An 18,942-nucleotide genomic window follows, 5' to 3' on the forward strand; every position below is an offset into this window, starting at 1 on the left:
CAATTCAGTGAAATATATTCAACCAATGCCAGAACGGGACGACACTGCATAGTGCCAAAGATCCCAGCAATGCCATCGCACTTCAGGACCAGTTACTGCAACAGCTTGGGATTCAGGGACCCACAGCTTTTTAATATTCTCCCAAAGAGCCTGAGGAATCTGCACAAAGTAGATGTAGGGGTTTTTAAATCAAAGCTGGACCTCTTCCTATCGAGAGTCCCAGATGAACCTACCTCGCGGCAGGAGGTGCAAATGAGGGTTGCTAAGTCAAACTCCATTCTTCACCAAGTGCCACATATTGTAAGAGGCTCCCTGTAATAACAGTGTAGCAACACGGTGGTGCATCAGCATGGCCGCAGCTCTAAGCTGAAACTTTAAAAAAATAAATTTTTTTTAAAAACTCAGAATTTCACAGGTTTAATATTTTAGCTTCTCTTAAGGTGCTGAGTTGGCAGAATTGTTAGCATGCTTCCCAACCACATGGTTCCAAGTTCAGTCCTACTGCCTGGCACCTTGGGCAAGTGTCTACTATAGCCTTGAGCCAACCAAAGCCATGTGAGCGGAAGAAACCTGTCATATATATATATATATATATATATATATAGGTGAGAAAGTTGGTATATATATATATATGTATATATATATATATATATGTATATATATATATATGTATATATATATATGTGTCTGTGTCTATCCCCCCCACCATTGCTTGACAACCAATTTTGGTATGTTTACGTCCCTGTAACTTAATGGTTCAGCAAAAGAGACTGACAGAGTAAGTATTAGGGGTTAATTTGTTTGACTAAAGGCGGTGCTCCAGCATGGCCGCAGTCAAATGACTGAAACAAATAAAAGAATCATATTTGTACATCAATCATATCAGATAAATCCAATAACAGAAAAGTAATGTTTCAAATCAGTCCAAAAATGTTTCTATGCTCATTCATTTTGGTGATTAAAATTTTCAAGAGGATGCTCAAAGTGATTTTTCATTGCCCACCAAAAATATCTAGGCGGTGCACTTGCACCCCCTGCATCACTAGTTACCATTCTCCTCCACCACCTAGACCCATAAAGACCCCAAGCAACTTCCCTGTTTGTTGGTTGAAGAGACAAAACTAAAAAAAACTTACTTTGATAATTGCATTTGATGCACTCTTTTCCAATAAGTCCCCAAGATCCTGTGTTGCGTTGACTACAACAGTCAGCAAGTGTTACAACTTTGCCAGCAAATTTTTTGTATCCAGGACCATAACAAGCAGATTTCTCAAAACAATATTTCAGCACACTAGTTGTATCTTGAAAATAAAAATGTATTAACATAGTTTATACATAACAAAATTTAACTCAAATCAAGTTAATTTCACAAGCTGGTTGTTCCATTGATTAAATCAAGTGAGACATTCGCCATCATAACCAATGAATTACCAGTAGAGTATATAGTATAGTAATCAAAATCCATTTACCTGATACTTTGTTTTCACAGCGGTAACCTACAAATCCCTTTCTGCAATTACATTTATCAGCAGCAAAGCATACTCCATCATTTTTACAAGGAGGAATGCACAAAGCTAAAAAAGAAAATAGACAATACTTTATTGCAAACCTCCAACATCCAGCAACTGATTTGGTAGACACCCACAACGTCATCCACCATCTTTCCAACAACAATCTTGGGCACCTATTTCAATTCCATATGTCTAACTCTCATAAACATGCTTACAAAATCAATAAACAGCACAGCCCCCAGACATTCAGAAACATTTTTTAATGCTCAGAATTGCTGAAGCGTGGAATAAATTACTTGCATCAGTTGTTAGCTGTTGAGACATTACACCCTTCAAAACTTCCATGCTTCCTGAAAATCACCAATACTACACCTGATGTTCCACCCACCACACACTTTTTCTTTTAAACAACTTGTTGACTGTTCACTTTCTGCGCATTAGACTATGTACTGTTCATGTACTTTTAGTTACCTTTTCTGATGAGTTTTGGTGCAACAGAGCACTGTATACAATAAGTTTGTTATTACCATGTGCCTTTTCTTTATATGTAAGCCTATTTTTTGTTTTTGTTTTTGTTTTTTCTTACAGTGAAAAAGCACAGGTATGACAGTGTGGTTAAGAAATTCACTTCCAGTTCATGTAGTTCAGTCCTACTGCATGGCACCTTGAGCAAGTGTCTTCTACCATAGCCATGGGACAACCAAAGTCTTGTGAGTGAATTTGATGAACAGAAATTGAAAGAAGCCTGTCATATATATATATATTGCATGTGTATATGCATGGGTACAAGAATGTTTGGGGCTCCAAGTCTTGGCATTGCATTACACCATAGCTGTAAACAAGTGTCCAGCTTTAGGGAAATATTTCCTTACTTTGAAACAGGATAGGGTTGGTGACAGGAAGGGCATCCAGCTGTAGAAAATCAACATAACATCTATTCATTCAATTGTTTACCTAAGTTTCCCTTGAGATTACATAACATTTATGGAAATTTCATTTAATAGTTGGGTCCTTCCTGCACAATATATATATATTAAACCATTCTTGCTCTAGATGTTTCTTGATTCATTAACATTTCCCGAGTTTCCTAAGGCTAACTCTCTGGGGCCTCTCTGCTTCTTGTTTATAACACATTTCTTAAATATATTGGATACTAGCAGAGATACCCAGCATTGCTCGGGATTAAAATGGCATAATTTGTATATAATATATTACAGTTATGTTGAAACAGGTGTTATGGGAAAGGGCAGCATTGACAACAAAACATTTGTGGAGTAAATGATGGGATAATTCGACAAAGTAACATGCTATGCATTCATTCGGAGTATTTCAGGCCCTAACCTGTCATGGAAAATTGGGGGTGGGGGTTATGTGATTTTTGAACACACTGAAAAGCTGTCAGTGGATATACTTTCTTTTGCAGCAGTCGGCACTGTGTCTAACACGACTCGTAATCTGAAATTTTGACACCTCCTCCAGGTTTGTTGTCCTACATCACTTATAAAGCAAATTTGGAGGGTAATCATTCGTTTTGATTGCCTTTGGAGGAACTGTGGTTGTTCATTTGTGGGTAACATGGAACTAATGAGGTGATAGACTTGCTCTTGAACTTTGACGTCAGCGTAAATTCATGTTTAACCATCTTATTAGGTGCAGTAAAGGATTTCATTTGAAATGCAGAGTTGTATTGTCTGATAATATTCAGCAAATCCTTTGACTGGATGGAAATGCCTTCTAGAAGATCCATAAGAGGTTGAGAAAGAGCCAGTAGTTCTGACAATGTTACCAGACCACCTGAGCAGCACATACTATTTGTTTCATTTGAAAATATTACACTACAGAAACATCAATTTGTGTTTAGCACACCAATTTCGACAGAGTTATCATTTTTATAAGAACGGGATGCAACATATTTGAAAACACCTTCAGGAGTTGTGAAGAACGAATTTGTACATAGTCTGTTACTGAGAGCTATTCTATTGGACCTCTGTCTAATTATTAAAACATTGATTTAATGATCCAGCATTAAGTGCTGCAGCATGCATTTGCTGATCTTGGGAAAGTCACATCTCCCTTCTCTCTTGAAACACTGTCTGACGTGCTGCAGCAACCTTTGCTGATCTTGAGAAAATCTCATCTTGCTTCTCTCTTCAGACTCCCGCCTTCGGTTTTCTACAATCCTCCTTGCTTTATACTTATTTCTGGAGAGATTATATCCTTTCTTTGGTGGCATATTTTTTTCAATATTGTAAACAAAAAGTTATGAACATAGAAACAAATTATACATTAATCCCTATTTTTGTAAGCAGTTGTATGTATGTAGTATGTTTCATTTTTTTATGCAGTATAAATTAACCAACCAGAAGCACATGTATGAACTGATAATTTAACAGTAAATGCCACAATAATTTATTATAGATAAATTTTTAATATATATATATAGTAATCATCATCATCATCATCGTCGTTTAACGTCCGCTTTCCATGCTAGCATGGGTTGGACGATTTGACTGAGGACTGGTGAACCAGATGGCTACACCAGGCTCCAATCTGATTTGGCAGAGTTTCTACAGCTGGATGCCCTTCCTAATGCCAACCACTCAGGGAGTGTAGTGGGTGCTTTTACGTGTCACCCACTACACACTCTGAGTGGTAAGCACATGTATTAAATGTTAATTCAAGGGTAAATATGTAGCTGTAAATACCTTGCAGCCTTGCAACTGTTGCAATAATTATTAACTGGGAATTGAACGGTAAATCTGTATTATATACCTTGGAGCTGCCACCTCATTGTTTTTTGTCAAGAGTTTCAACTCCAGCAGTTTGCTATGTCAGTCAACACATACACTGACACACCGTTCTGCTGTGATGGCTCATTTTGTGTTTCTCCCACTCATTCTGTAAAAATTTATTTGAAGAGAGCAGAAATTGGAAGAATAGAAACTGAAAAGGACAGAGAGAATGAAAGTGAAGGAGATGAAAAAGTGAAAGATATATGTATGTGTACATGAAATGGATGTGTGTGTGTGTACGTGTGTGTGTGTACGTGTGTGTGTGCGTGTGTACGTGTGTGTGTGTGTGTACATGTGTGTGAGAGAGAAAGAGAGAGATAGGGTAAGTGAAGGTGTGTGTCATGATGATTGATGTCTTTTAAGGTACACCCACATAGAAAATGTGACGTCATCATCATATAAAATGTTTACAATAGCTGATTTATGGAAAAGATTATAAAGTAAAATTTTTGAAATGAAAATATGTGAATAGAAATTAAGCTTAATTTGTAGCCGAAATAGTACTGAATCTTTTGATGCCCTATATGTTAAAATCGGTAACTCGGTTTTGGAATGCATAATATATATATATAGGACAGAATGCATAATATATATATAGGACAGACTTCTTTCAAACTGAAAGTATTATCTCACATTACTATAGAGACGTAATACTGAAATAGTGTAAGAGATAAGAGATTGCTCTGGGCTTGCATTAGGCAAGAAGTTGAAAATTTTTTTGGCCCATAACACTGCATGGACCCTAAGTAAGACATGTGTAAAATTTGAAAGAAATCAGTTGTGTAGTTCTTGAGTTTTAGGGATTCAGATAGACAGACTCACAGACAGACACACATTCTTATCTTTATATATATATATATATAGAGATAGATATAGATAGATTATAGATGCAGTTCTTGTTTCCGCTTTATGTTCTATAGATAAGAACAGCTGCTGTGTGCTCCTGTGGAATTTACCACTGCACAGGAGACAATCTCTTCAAGAATGCTTTCTATAAATTCCATCCAACCCATACAGACATGGAAAGAGGGACAAAATGATGATGAGAATTATCGACCCTCTTTAATAATGTTTATTTTATGATAAATGGTTTATGATATTTAGGTACTTACGAATGTGACATTTAGTTCCTGACCAACCAGGGCAGCAAACTAATTCCTTTCTTATTCTTAACCTAAAATGAGATTAAAAGTTTAATATCATATGTTGCAAAACAAAAATAAATCAAATTTTTTTCCACATTTGTAATAGAAAACAAAAAGATCTGTTTGCTTTTTGTATTTACTAAGTATAAAGTGACATATATTATCAAACTAATCAATAATTATATGCACAAAATGTCTGAGATAATTATTTACTCTTTTACTTGTTTGAGTCATTTGACTGTGGCCATGCTGGAGCACCGCCTTTAGTCGAGCATATCAACCCCAGGACTTATTCTTTATAAGCCTAGTACTTATTCTATCGGTCTCTTTTTGTGGAACTGCTAAGTTACAGGGACGTAAACACACCAGCATCAGTTGTCAAGCGACGGTGGGGGGACAAACACACATACATATATATATATATATATATATACATATATACGACAGGCTTCTTTCAGTTTCCGTCTACCAAATCCACTCACAAGGCTTTAGTCGGCCCGAGGCTATAGTAGAAGACACTTGCCCAAGGTGCCATGCAGTGGGACTGAACCCGGAACCATGTGGTTGGTAAGCAAGCTACTTACCACACAGCCACTCAAGATTATAATTTTTCAGCTTTTCACTGAATGTGGAAATTGAAATCAAAACGTAAAGACAGACGAAATACCATTAAGTAGTGTACTAACAAGTCTGCCACCTCACCAATTTAAATCTCTTCTAAATTAAGATAAATTAAATTTATGTAATTTACATCAAAGAGTACAGAACATGCACATTTATTATTCTTTTTACATTTCTTCTACATAATAAAGTGGTTCCCAACCTGGGATCCATGCAAAATTTCACATATATATATATACATATAAGGATTAGCATACTAAAAGGGGTTCATGGGAAAACTCATTTAAATAAAAGGCTTAGGAACTACTGTTGAGAATCACTGTGAAAAGGCTGAGAACCACTGATTATAGTATAAAGTTCTTAAAGCTCCTAGCTGTTGGTAGCCATGTATAAAGTTATTTCATCTTCTTTTGGGATCATTAAATTCATTACACAGTTTTTGTTTAAAAAAAAAAAAGGCCTAACTGACATTTCCATTTTTTACCACCCTCAGTCATTAACTGTTCAGCAGTAGAGAAAAAAAAAAAAGAGACAGGAACTTCTTCAAGTCTATCTTGCATAAACGTTGTTAATGTACTTACAGATATCTTCTATGAACCAATTTCACAAAACAGTTTGGCAAGAACAATATCATTTGGAAATCCAACTAAAAAGCTAATCTCTAAACATGAAACTCTTCATGTCTGTATTTGTAATTTTCTGTCCAGCAACTTTATAAAGAGTTCTATTATAATTTCTTTCACTTCTTTCAGTCATTGAACTGTGGCCATGCTGGGGCACCACTTTGAAGGATTGAGTTAAACAAACTGAACCCCATTTTCCATTCTTAAGCTTGATACTTATTCTTCCAGTATCTATGCTAAACTGCTAAGTTATGGGGACATAAACAAACTGACACCCGTTGTCAAACTGTGGTGGAGGACAAATAAAAACACACAAACCACACATGCACAGACCCCCCCCCCCCACACACACACACACATAAACAAACACGCATACATTTACACACACACACACACACACAATTGGCTTCTTTCAGTTTCCATTTACCAAATCTACTCATAAGGCTTTGGATGGCTTGGGTGATAGTAGAAGACGCTTGCCCAAAGTGTCATGTTGTGGAACTGAAGCCTGAACCATAAGGATGGAAAGCAAAAAATATTACTCGTCTTCTTTAAGGGTCTTTTAAACTTTTTATGAATTTATTGTCAATAAAAGATACTTACTTTTCAAAATAGCATGGTCCACCAGCTTTTGGTGTTGTGTTATTCACAAGTGTATAACCAACAGCTAACATCAAATCAATATCTTTACAGGATCCATTGCTTTGGAAATTAGTATATTCAGTTGTGTTACAAAAGTGGAAATTTAAACTAGAAATTGAGAAAATATTTGAAATTAAGTCACTGAGATATATAAATATTGTGGATTGATACAAATATTCATGTTTTCAATCAGTTTAACACAAACTCAACACAGAGAAATAGATTCTAAATCACTGAAGAAAAAAATGGTAAATATATAAATGCAGTGTAAATATATAGATTCTTGCAAATAAATTACTCACCTTGGCTGATATTTATCAATACGTTCATCATTTTGAAAACTGTATTAAAAGACGAAAATATTATAGCATGTAAACAATATTATATAATTAAAAAACTGTATATAGCATAAAAACATCATTATACAGATACATCAACAATCAATACTCTCCCAACTGGCCCAATGTTACACTCACTCAATACAACACATCAAAATGCTGGAAGCCAGAAATGGGTTCACAATGAGTCAAACAACCATGAACGAATCAAGTATTAGTAGAGTGTGTAAGCACCACATCTAATTTAAACCCCAGATCTGGCTCCGGGTTGGTTCTAGGTGTGATGTAGGTATAAAAAAAATAACACAAATGTGGTTTAAAATTTATGGCAGCCATTTTGATAGAATTTTACTGATGTATTTTTAGATTACATCATAACATATATAAATATAAATACAGAAGAACCTCACAGTATGAGTGCTCCATTGTACAAATAATTTCCTGTATGAGCTGAGACTCGTGTGAATTTTTGTCCACAGCACAAGCACACAAATTGTTGACTCCAATTTTTTCAATTATCTGTTCATATACAACATATGGCCAAAAGTAAACCTGGAAATACAGATTATACTAGATACCACTGGGTGAAATCTGAAGGTGGACAAGCTTTATATTGTACCCTACTATGTTCTTAACAGAATATAAACATGATAACGGTTACATTTCATCAAGCTAGACTAATCCCATCCAGTCACTAAAAAGAGATAAAATAGAAGTATCTAAACTGAGGCTTTCTTTTTTCAAGTCAGCAATGTAAAGAATTTCCAAACATGGGAAGAAAGAAGATTAAACGTTTTCAACAAAATATATTTAAACCCAATTTATTCAATGAAAAGTGCTGCTTACATTGCTTCAGCATCTTGATTTCTTTTCTTTTCACTTTCTCTAACATTTGTCCTAAAAGTAGAACATGGATTTTATCTTTTGTTTTTCATTCTAGAATTATTTCACAGAAATAAACAACATTTTGGGAGTTAAATGTAATCAGAAAAGAATTGCTTTTTATTAGGAATAAATTGCTCAACTGATTAGGAAGAGAGTTAGACTGGATGAGATGCAGTACAGTTTTGTGCCAGAAACAAGCACAACTGATGCTGGCAAGGCAACTGCAAGAGAAGCATTTAGCCAAGAATAAACCATTGTAACTGGTTTTTGTTGAGCTGGAGAAAGACTTTCAAAAGTAACCCTCTATCCTTGGTTATTGTGGGCTTAAGAAAAGCCTTGGAGGGAGGCATTGCTCCTTCATCTGGTGGTCAATGCAGAAGATATGGATTGATGAGTGGTTGGTGAGAGTAGTACAAGCCATGTACAAGTATACTGTCAATAAGGTTAAAGTATGCAATGGGTACAGCAATGAATTTAGTGTACAAGTAAGAGTTCACCAATGAAACAAGCACAACTGATGCAATCCTCCTGGTTTGGCAACTGCAAGAGAAGGATAAACCATCTGGAGTTTGTAGAGCTAGAGAAAGGCATTAAAGAATAAACCGCTATACTTGGCTACAGTGGACCTCCAGAAATTCTTGGACAGAAGCCATAGCTCCCTCATCTGGTGGTCACTGTAGAAGGCGTGGTTGATGAGTGGTGTTGAGAGCACCAGAAGCTATGTGCAAGCATGCTGTTAATAAGAAGGTCTGCAATGAGTAAAGGAATGAATATAGCATACAAGTAAGTGTTCACCAAAGACAAGACCTAGCTCCTCTTTTATATCATAGTAATCAAGGTCATAACAGAGAAATTTAAGTCTGACTACTCTTCAGAGGTCCTCCAATGCTGATCAATTCTTTTCTCATAGCTGGACTGTTACATAAAATTCAGAGGAAATTTCAGGTGCGGCACCAGGTCAGAAATCAAATGGACTTACAATTGATTTACTAAGAGTAGAATTCTAATGAGGAGTAAAACAGACAAATCACACATCCCATCAGGGAGAGGGCCCTGCTCAAAATGTAGGAAAGGTGTTGGTAGAAACTCCATATGGTGCATCCAGTGCAAGTTCTGTACACATAAATGGTGCAGTAGTATCATGGGAAGATGAACAGAGAAAGCACACACAGATATGCGGGTAAAATAAATACTAACTATGTATAAAGGAGAAACTCCTTCAAATGACCAGGGTAGTAACCAACTCCTGTCATCCAGGCCACCATGTTAGCAGTGGAGCATGAAGTTCTGAAGGCATAATTGTTAGAATAAGATTGTTAGAAGTTAAGAGTGCATGTATCTATGTTGGTAGCAAAGGGCCTCTCCCTTAGAGTGAAAGGCAGAATGTATAATGCCTGTGTACAAAAGCTAGGTTACATGTCAGTGAAAAAGGGACTGTCAATAGAGGGGACATAGAAAACGCTTCAAACAAATGAAGCTAACATTTCTGGCAGTTTTCTGCACTTCAGAAAAGACATCAAGCTAAATAGAAATGACTATGCAAGTGTCAATTAAAAGCACCCATACCATTACCACATAATAGCACCTGTGCCAGTGCCACATCAAGAATATACAAGACACTCTATATAAAGTGGTTGGCGTCAGGAAGGGCAATCAGCTATAGGAACCATAATGAAACAGACAATTGGAGCCTGGACAGACCTCCAGCTGACCAGCTCTTTTCAAACATTCCAACACATGACAAAATTGAGAACAGACATTAACTGATGATAACAACACTGGTGATAATGATGAATTATTGGCAATTTCACCACAAACACCTGCAAGAAAGTAAAGTTTTCAAATTTTAATCTATAAATGAACAGAAAATTCTATGGCTTGGGCAATGTATAATAAACCCAAATAAATTCAATGCAAAATGATACTTACGTTTCTTGAGTTTCATCGATTCTTCTGTTTCTTTCATTTCTACCATTTCTACAGAATTTGAAATATTAGCCATTATTATATCTTTATTCCATATTTATTTCATACTAGAAAACTAACCAACTATCTTTTAGTACTGAAATTTAAACAGGTCCAACTTTGTTACTCAAAATGAAAATGGTGGAAATTCAATCAGGAGTTGCAACGAACAGTGTGGATAATTTGAGTTTGGTGAAAGGAGAGATGTAATCAGAAGAGGATTGCTTTTTATTGGGAATAAATTGTTCAACTGATTAGGAAGTGAGTTATATTGGATGAGATGCAGTTCTATTTGTGCCAGAAACAAACACAACTGATGCTATCCTCTTGGTAATGCAACTGCATGAGAAGGATTTAGCCATGAATAAACCATTGTATTTGGCTTTTGTAGAGCTGGAGAAAGACATAGAAGAATAAACTGCTATACTTGGCTCTAGTAGACCTCCAGAAATATTTGGACAAAGGCCATAACTCCCTTATCTGGAGGTCACTGCAGAAGCTATGGATTGATGAGTGGTGGTGAGAACACTGGAAGACATGTGCAAGAATGCTGTCAATAAGGTGATGGTCTACAATGAGTACGAGATTGAATATAGTGTACAAGTAAGCATTCACCACAGACAGGTCCTAGCCCCTCTTCTTTTTAACATAGTCCTCAACGACATAACAGACGAATTTAAGACTGACTAGCTCTGGGAGTTGCTCCAATGCTGATCAATTTTTCATTATAGCTGAACTATTACATAAAATGCAGAGGAAATTTCAGGTCTGGCGCCACGTTAGTAATCAAATAGCCTTACAATTAAGTTAGCTAAGAACAAAAGTCTAATAAGGCATAAAACAAACAAATCACATATCCCTTCAGGCAGATGGTCCTGCTCAAAATGAAGGAAACTCCACACAGTGTATCCAGTGCTAGTTCTGCACACATAAATGGTGCAGTAGTATCATAGGAAAATGAAAAAATCAAGTATACACTCTGTGTGGCAGATATGCAGGTAAGATAAACTCCAAGTTTGTACAGAGAAGAGACTCCCTCAAATGACCAGCGTCTGCTTAAAAATAGTAACCAAATTCTGTTATCCAGGCCACCATGTTAGCAGTGGACGACGAATTTTGGAAGCATAATTGTTACAATAAGAAGAGGCCAGTCACATTATGTGAGTGAGTGTGTTTGCTGGTAGCAAAGGGCCACTCCCTTAGAATGAAAAGCAGATTGTATGATGCCAGTGTATATACAGCTAGGCTACATGGCAGTGAAACATGGACTGTCACTATAGAGGACATGCAAAACGCTTAAAACAAAAGAAGCCAGGAGGTTCTGCGGGATGGGTAATGTCAGTGTGCATGTACGACAGAGTGTAAAGGATTTAAGAGAAAAATTGGGTATAAGAGGCATCAGTTGAAATGCACGAGAAAGAAGACAATGATATCATGTGATGATAAAGACAGTTGCATAAACAAGTGCTTGTTTCTACTCTAATTGTGGAGGGAAGATGTAAAACAGGTAGACCCCGGAACACGTGGGAGAAAGTGGTGAGAAATAGTCTTCTGACATTTGGGCTCAAAGAGAAAATAAAAAAAGATCAAGATTTCTGGCAGTTTTCTGCCCTTCAGAAGACATGTGAAGCTAAGTAAAGTCTTGGCCACCATTACATACAGGCATGTCCTTTATGGCTACGACCCACCACATCCTCTCACAGCTGAGACGCCCGTCTTGCAAGTACATACACAATGGTGCTACATAAAAGCACCTGTGCCACAACCACAAGTAACGAACATGCCAGTGCCAATTAAAATCACCTGTTCCATTACCACATAAAAGCACCTGTGCCAGTGCCACATTAAGAATATACAAGACACTCTATAAAGTGGTTGTCATAAGGAAGGGCAATCAGCCATAGAAACCATAACAAAACAGACAATTGGAGCCTGCACAGCCCTCCAGCCAGCCAGCTCCTGTCAAACGTTCCAACACATGACAAAACTGAGAGCAGACATTGTATGATGATAATAATGGTAATGATAATGATGAATTATTAGCAAATTTACCACAAACCACTACAAAAATGTAGAGTTTTCAAATTTTAATATATAAATAAACAGAAAATGCTATGACTTCGGCAAAATATAATAAACCCAAATAAATTCACTGAAAAATAATACTTACATTTCTAGAGTTTCATCAATTACTCTGTTTCTTTCTTCTCTACCATTTCTACAGAATTTAAAGTAGTAGTCATTATTAAATTTTTATACCATATTTATTTCATACTAGAAAACTAACCAACTATATTTTAGTACTAAAATATAAACAGGTCCAACTTTGTTGCTCAAACTGAAAATGGTAGACATTCAATCAGGACTTGCAATGAACACTGAATAATTTGAGTTTGGTGAAGAGGGAGATCACTGAGGAAAGAAATGCTTTAGCTGTTGTAGCAAAGAAAGAAGATATGTCTGATAGAGACAAAAGATTAGGAATGACATATGATTTAAAGATCTTCAACTTTCACCATCCCACCTGGTTACTGCAAGAGAAATAATATTCTTCAAACTACAGTATCTGTAGCCAGACTTTGTTTTTTCAAGTCAGCAATTTTCAATCATGAGAAGAAGGAAGATTAAATGTTTTCAACAAAATATATTTAAACCCAATTTATTCAATGAAAAGTGTCGCTTACGTTGCTTGAACATCTTGATTTCTTTTCTTTTGACTTTCTCTAACATTTGTCCTAAAAGTAAAACATGGGTTATAACATTTTTTTGTTTTTTATTCTAGAATTATTTCACAGAAATAAACAACATTTTTAGAGATAAATGTAATAAGAAAAGGATTACTTTTTATTGGCAATAAATGACCCAGTTGATTAGGAACAGAGTTAGCCTGGATGAGATGCAGTTCTAATTCATACCAGGAAGAAACACAACTGGTGCTATCCTCCTAGTAAGGCAACTGAAAGAGAAGCATTTAGCCCTGAATAAAACGTTGCATTTGGCTTTAGTAGAGCTGGAGAAAGACTTCCAAATAGAAATCTCTATCCTTGGCTACTGTGGGCCTAAGAAAGTCTAACAAGGAGTAAAACAGACAAATCACACATCCCATCAGGGAGATGGCCCTGCTCAAAATGAAGGAAAGGTGTTGGTAGAAATTCCATATGGTGTATCCAGTGCAAGTTCTGCATACACACAAGGAGTGTAGTTGTATCATAGGAAGATGAACAGAGAAAGTAGACACTTTATGTGACAGATATGCAGGTAAAATAAATACTAAGTATGTACAGTGGAGAGACTCCCTCAAATGACCAGGGTATCCTTAGAAGTAGTGGCCAAATTCTGTTATCCAGGCCACCATTTTAGCAGTGGAGGATGAATTTCTGAAGGCATAAATGTTAGAATAAGAACAGGGTGGTCAAAGTTAAGGGTGCCAGTATCTTCTGGTAGTAAAAGGCCTCTCTCAAGGCAGATTGCATGATGCCAGTGTACATACAACTAGGCTACATGACAGGGAAACATGGACTGTCACTAGAAAGGACATGCAAAACGCTTGAAACAAAAGAAGCCAGGAGGTTCTGCTAGATTAGTCATGTCAGTGTGTATGTATGATTGGGTTTAAGAGAAAAATTGGGTATAAGCGGCATCAGTTGAAATGCACAAGAAAGAAGACAGTAATATTATGTGATACATATGGATGAGCACAGTAGCATAAAGAAGTGCTTGTTTCTACTCCACTTGTGGAGGGAAGCTGTAAAATGGGTAGACCCAGGAAGACGTGGGAGAAAGTGATGAGAAACAGTCTTCTCACATTGGATTTTACAAGGAAGATAAATAAGGACCAGTCTTTCTGGCAGTTTTCTGCATTTCAGAAGACACATCAAGCTAAGTAAAATCTTGACCACCCATACATACAGACATGCCCTTTATGGCTATGACCCACCACATCCTCTCACAGCTGAGACGTCCGTCTTGCAAGTACATACACAATGGTGCTACATAAAAGCACCTGTGCCACAACCACAAGAAACGAACATGCCAGTGCCAATTAAAATCACCTGTTCCATTACCACATAAAAGCACCTGTGCCAGTGCCACATTAAGAATATACAAGACACTCTATAAAGTGGTTGGTATAAGGATGGGCAATCAGCCATAGAACCCATAACAAAATAGACAATTGGAGCCTGGACAGACCTCCAGCTAGCCAGCTCCTGTCAAACATTCCAACACATGAAAACATTGAGAATGGACATTAAAAGATAACAATAGTAATGATCATGATGGACTATTTGAAATTTTACCAAACCCCTACAAAAATGTAAGAGTTTTCAAATTTTAATATATAAATATACAGAAAATGCTATGACTTCAGCAAAATATAATAAACCCAAATAAATTCACTGAAAAATAATACTTACGTTTCTAGAGTTTCATCAATTACTCTGTTTCTTTCTTCTCTGCCATTTCTACAGAATTTGAAATATTAGTCATTATTAAATCTTTATACCATATTTATTTCATACTAGAAAACTAACCAACTATATTTTAGTACTAAAATATAAACAGGTCCAACTTTGTTGCTCAAAATGAAAATGGTAGACATTCAATCAGGACTTGCAATGAACACTAAATAATTTGAGTTTGGTGAAGAGGGAGATCACTGAGGAAAGAAATGCTTTAGCTGTTGTAGCAAAGAAAGAAGATATGTCTGATAGAGACAAAAGATTAGGAATGACATATGATTTAAAGATCTTCAACTTTCACCATCCCACCTGGTTACTGCAAGAGAAATAATATTCTTCAAACTACAGTATCTGTAGCCAGACTTTGTTTTTTCAAGTCAGCAATGTAAGGAATTTTCAATCATGGGAAGAAGGAAGATTAAATGTTTTCAACAAAATAAATTTAAACCCAATTTATTCAATGAAAAGTGTCGCTTACGTTGCTTGAGCGTCTTGATTTCTTTTCTTTTGACTTTCTCTAACATTTGTCCTAAAAGTAAAACATGGATTATAACATTTTTTTGTTTTTTATTCTAGAATTATTTCACAGAAATAAACAAAATTTTTAGAGATAAATGTAATAAGAAAAGGATTGCTTTTTATTGGCAATAATTTGCACAACCAATTAGGAAGAGAGTTAGCCTAGATGAGATACAGTTCTGTTTCATACAAGGAAGAAACACAAGTGGTGCTCTCCTCCTGGAACATGGCAAACAGGCAAGAAAACAAAGAAAACATAACTGGGATTTTGTGACATATGTTAAAAGCATATATACCGAATGAGTGATAACCAAGCTTAAATCCGTTATAAAAGTTAAGTTGTCCAAGGAGATGTACGGTGAAAACATACAGGCTCTTCTAATCGATAAAGAAAAATATAAAAAGTTGAAGGAAAAGTGTCAAATTGAGCAGCCGGATTTGTGGTGGAGTTCAATGAACTGCCACCAGTAGTAGAACTAAGTGAACTAGATCCTTGCATAAGATATTAAAAAATAAAGTAAAATCGTTTAAAAAAAAAAAGGGTAAACAAATTGATGCTAATGGTGAAAAAAATAAAAATAAAAAAATAACAAACTGAAAGTAAGAACATTTAAATGCTACTGCATGTGAGTGGGGTGCATGCAGTGATTTCATCAACATCGATTTCATTGTACATTTTTCCATATTTCATTCGCTTTATGTTTTTTGTCCCCACTGTGATGTTCTGTCTGTCCTTGTGCTGTCCCCTCTGTGTCATGGCCTAGGTGCCAAATAAAAAGAAATACAGTCAGCGAGGTACACTATTCAGGCCAGTCCCACAGAGACGATGAAATACGTTGTCATAGTGCAGGACATAACAGTGGTGACAAGGATTCGTATCTCACACAGCTACAAATATGTAGTAGTGGGACATAATAGTAGCAATGAGGATACCTCCCACACTATAATGGTGTCATTATAACAGTGGTATCAAGTTTACAAATGCTCATAGGAGTGTCAAAATGGAAGACCTACGTTCAAGAACAATAGAAGTTTGAAGATTCAAACTGAGTTTAAAGATTCAAACTCAGAAGATTCAAACAAAGAATTGAACTACACACGGTGAAAAGTAATATATATACAGTGAAAATTATATAAAAAAAGATTCTGAAGTAAAAAAAATGCTAACACAGAAATGAAGTACACATAATGAAAACTAATATCCATACAGTGAAAAATATATAAAAACAAAATCCTGAAGGAAAAAAAATGCTAACACAGAATTGAACTACACATGGGGAAAAGTAATATACACACAGTGAAAATATATATAAAAAAGATCCTGAAGAAAAACGTGTCTGATAAAACTGGAAATCTACACAGAACTGAACTACACACGGTGATAAATAATTCTGTGTGGAAGAAAATATAATAATGATAATAATAATAAGTCCATTCGAAGTATTTGTAAGTCAGGTCGCTATATGTAGTAGCACTACCAGTAATAATGTAGACTTGGTACTACCTGCGGCATTTTGAAAGAAATATGGTTGTGTTAAACGAAAACAAGAAACAGTTGCTAAGAAAGTTACAATTGACAAAGAAAATACAAGCCATTTTGTGATTAAGGATACTAAACAAGTCCTCCTACAAAAGACTCCAGATGAAATGTCAATGGAAGTGACAAGTGAAGAAATTGTTGTAGAAAATTCTGAAATTAGAGAATCTGAGCCATCTGTTACAGGAAAAGATCTTTCTACTGAAAATGCTTCATTAAGGAATCATTCTAATGCAAACACTTTCAAAGATAATGAAAGTTTGCAGGTAACTGATCCAATGTCTGCCGAGAAAAATTTAACGGGAGGAAAAGTTGTAGAAATGAAAAAAATATATATATGCTGTGAAGAAATAAAAAAAATAATAATTCTGTGTGGAACACGAAATAGTCTAAATAACAAAAGAAAACAAATTATGGTTAAAAGAAAGAGTGATGAGAAAAAATATATATAATTCTGTGTGGAACAACAAACAATCTAAATAAGACTAAAATAATTCAGGTTCGAAGAAAATGAAATGAAATAAAAATAATGTGTTGAGAGAGAGAAAAAACATATATGTATGTATGTATGTATGTATATATATATATATATATATATATATATATATATATATATATATATATATATATATATATATATATATATATATATATATATATATATATATATATATATATATATATACATATATATGTATATATAGATAAAACTTACTTGGAAAAGGATGCGTGGCGTTCGATCATATAATAATATAAATAATATAAATATATGCATATATCCATACATATATGTACATACCTACATATATATGTATATATACATGCATATATGGGTACAGGACATCAAAAAAACGTTGAACACAATGAGAAACGAAAACATAAAAACAAAAACATAAAAAACGAACTATTTTTCGAACAATGAAAAAAACAAAGAAACGAGACATGCAACATGTATCTGTATATATATATATATATATATATATATATATATATATTGATAGAAAGGACAACAAAAGAAAGAAAGAGACCTCGATATTATGTAAATAGAGGAATTTATCTGTAAAGATATGACACTTATTTGGTAGCCATGATAAACTCTGAGTTTCAGATGCCTGGGTGAGAACCCACGCCACCATCTATACAGTTATCCGGCCATTGAAAATTCCAGTCATTTTTCACAGGAGTTTTCAATGGCCGGATAACTGAAGAGATGGCAGCGTGGGTTCGCACCCCAGCATTCGAAACTCGGAGTTTAATCATGGCTACCGAATAAGTGTAACATATTTTTACAGATATATATATATATATATATATATATATATATATATATATATATATATATAATATATAGTTTTAGGGAAAATAACCAATTTTCAAGAACTCATCGATGAAAATCCACTATCACATATAGAAAAATTAATAATTAAAAGCACAATAAATGAGTATAATATAAAGTAAAGTAAATATCATAAGATAAATATAATATAATATAATAAATAATAATAATAATAATAATAATAATAATAATAATAATAATAATAATAATAATAATAATAATAATATATTATATTATATTTATCTTATGATATTTACTTTACTTTATATTATACTCATTTATTGTGCTTTTAATTATTAATTTTTCTATATGTGATAGTGGATTTTCATCGATGAGTTCTTGAAAATTGGTTATTTTCCCTAAAACTATATATTTTATATATACTTTATCTATAAGGCTCAATTTAATTTTAATTTTTATAAATTGATTTTAATTGAGTTTTTTACCTGTAATTTTGGATTTTGTCCCTAATAATATTATTATATATATATATAGAGATAGATAGATAGATAGATAGATAGATAGATAGATAGATAGATAGATAGATAGATAGATAGATAGATAGATA

At 34.7% G+C, this 18,942-nt stretch overlaps 1 protein-coding gene across 1 annotated transcript in view; it reads right to left on the reverse strand.

Annotated features, from left to right (window-relative positions):
- LOC106867629 (uncharacterized) overlaps positions 1-18,942 on the reverse strand; it is a 252,388-nt gene that overhangs the window by 182,860 nt on the left and 50,586 nt on the right. Inside the window, exons 26-36 of the mRNA XM_089340670.1 lie at positions 15,461-15,511; positions 14,938-14,985; positions 13,207-13,257; positions 12,693-12,740; positions 10,487-10,534; positions 8,519-8,569; positions 7,637-7,675; positions 7,296-7,442; positions 5,416-5,477; positions 1,470-1,574; positions 1,137-1,301 (exon numbers count right to left, since the gene is read on the reverse strand). Coding sequence (XP_089196796.1) covers positions 1,137-1,301; positions 1,470-1,574; positions 5,416-5,477; positions 7,296-7,442; positions 7,637-7,675; positions 8,519-8,569; positions 10,487-10,534; positions 12,693-12,740; positions 13,207-13,257; positions 14,938-14,985; positions 15,461-15,511 — 815 coding nt within the window. The remainder of the gene's footprint in view (positions 1-1,136; positions 1,302-1,469; positions 1,575-5,415; positions 5,478-7,295; positions 7,443-7,636; positions 7,676-8,518; positions 8,570-10,486; positions 10,535-12,692; positions 12,741-13,206; positions 13,258-14,937; positions 14,986-15,460; positions 15,512-18,942) is intronic.

The sequence above is a fragment of the Octopus bimaculoides genome, chromosome 2, assembly GCF_046866305.1.
Source record: "Octopus bimaculoides isolate indiv1 chromosome 2, ASM4686630v1, whole genome shotgun sequence".
In the NCBI taxonomy this organism is placed as follows: Eukaryota; Metazoa; Mollusca; class Cephalopoda; order Octopoda; family Octopodidae; genus Octopus; species Octopus bimaculoides.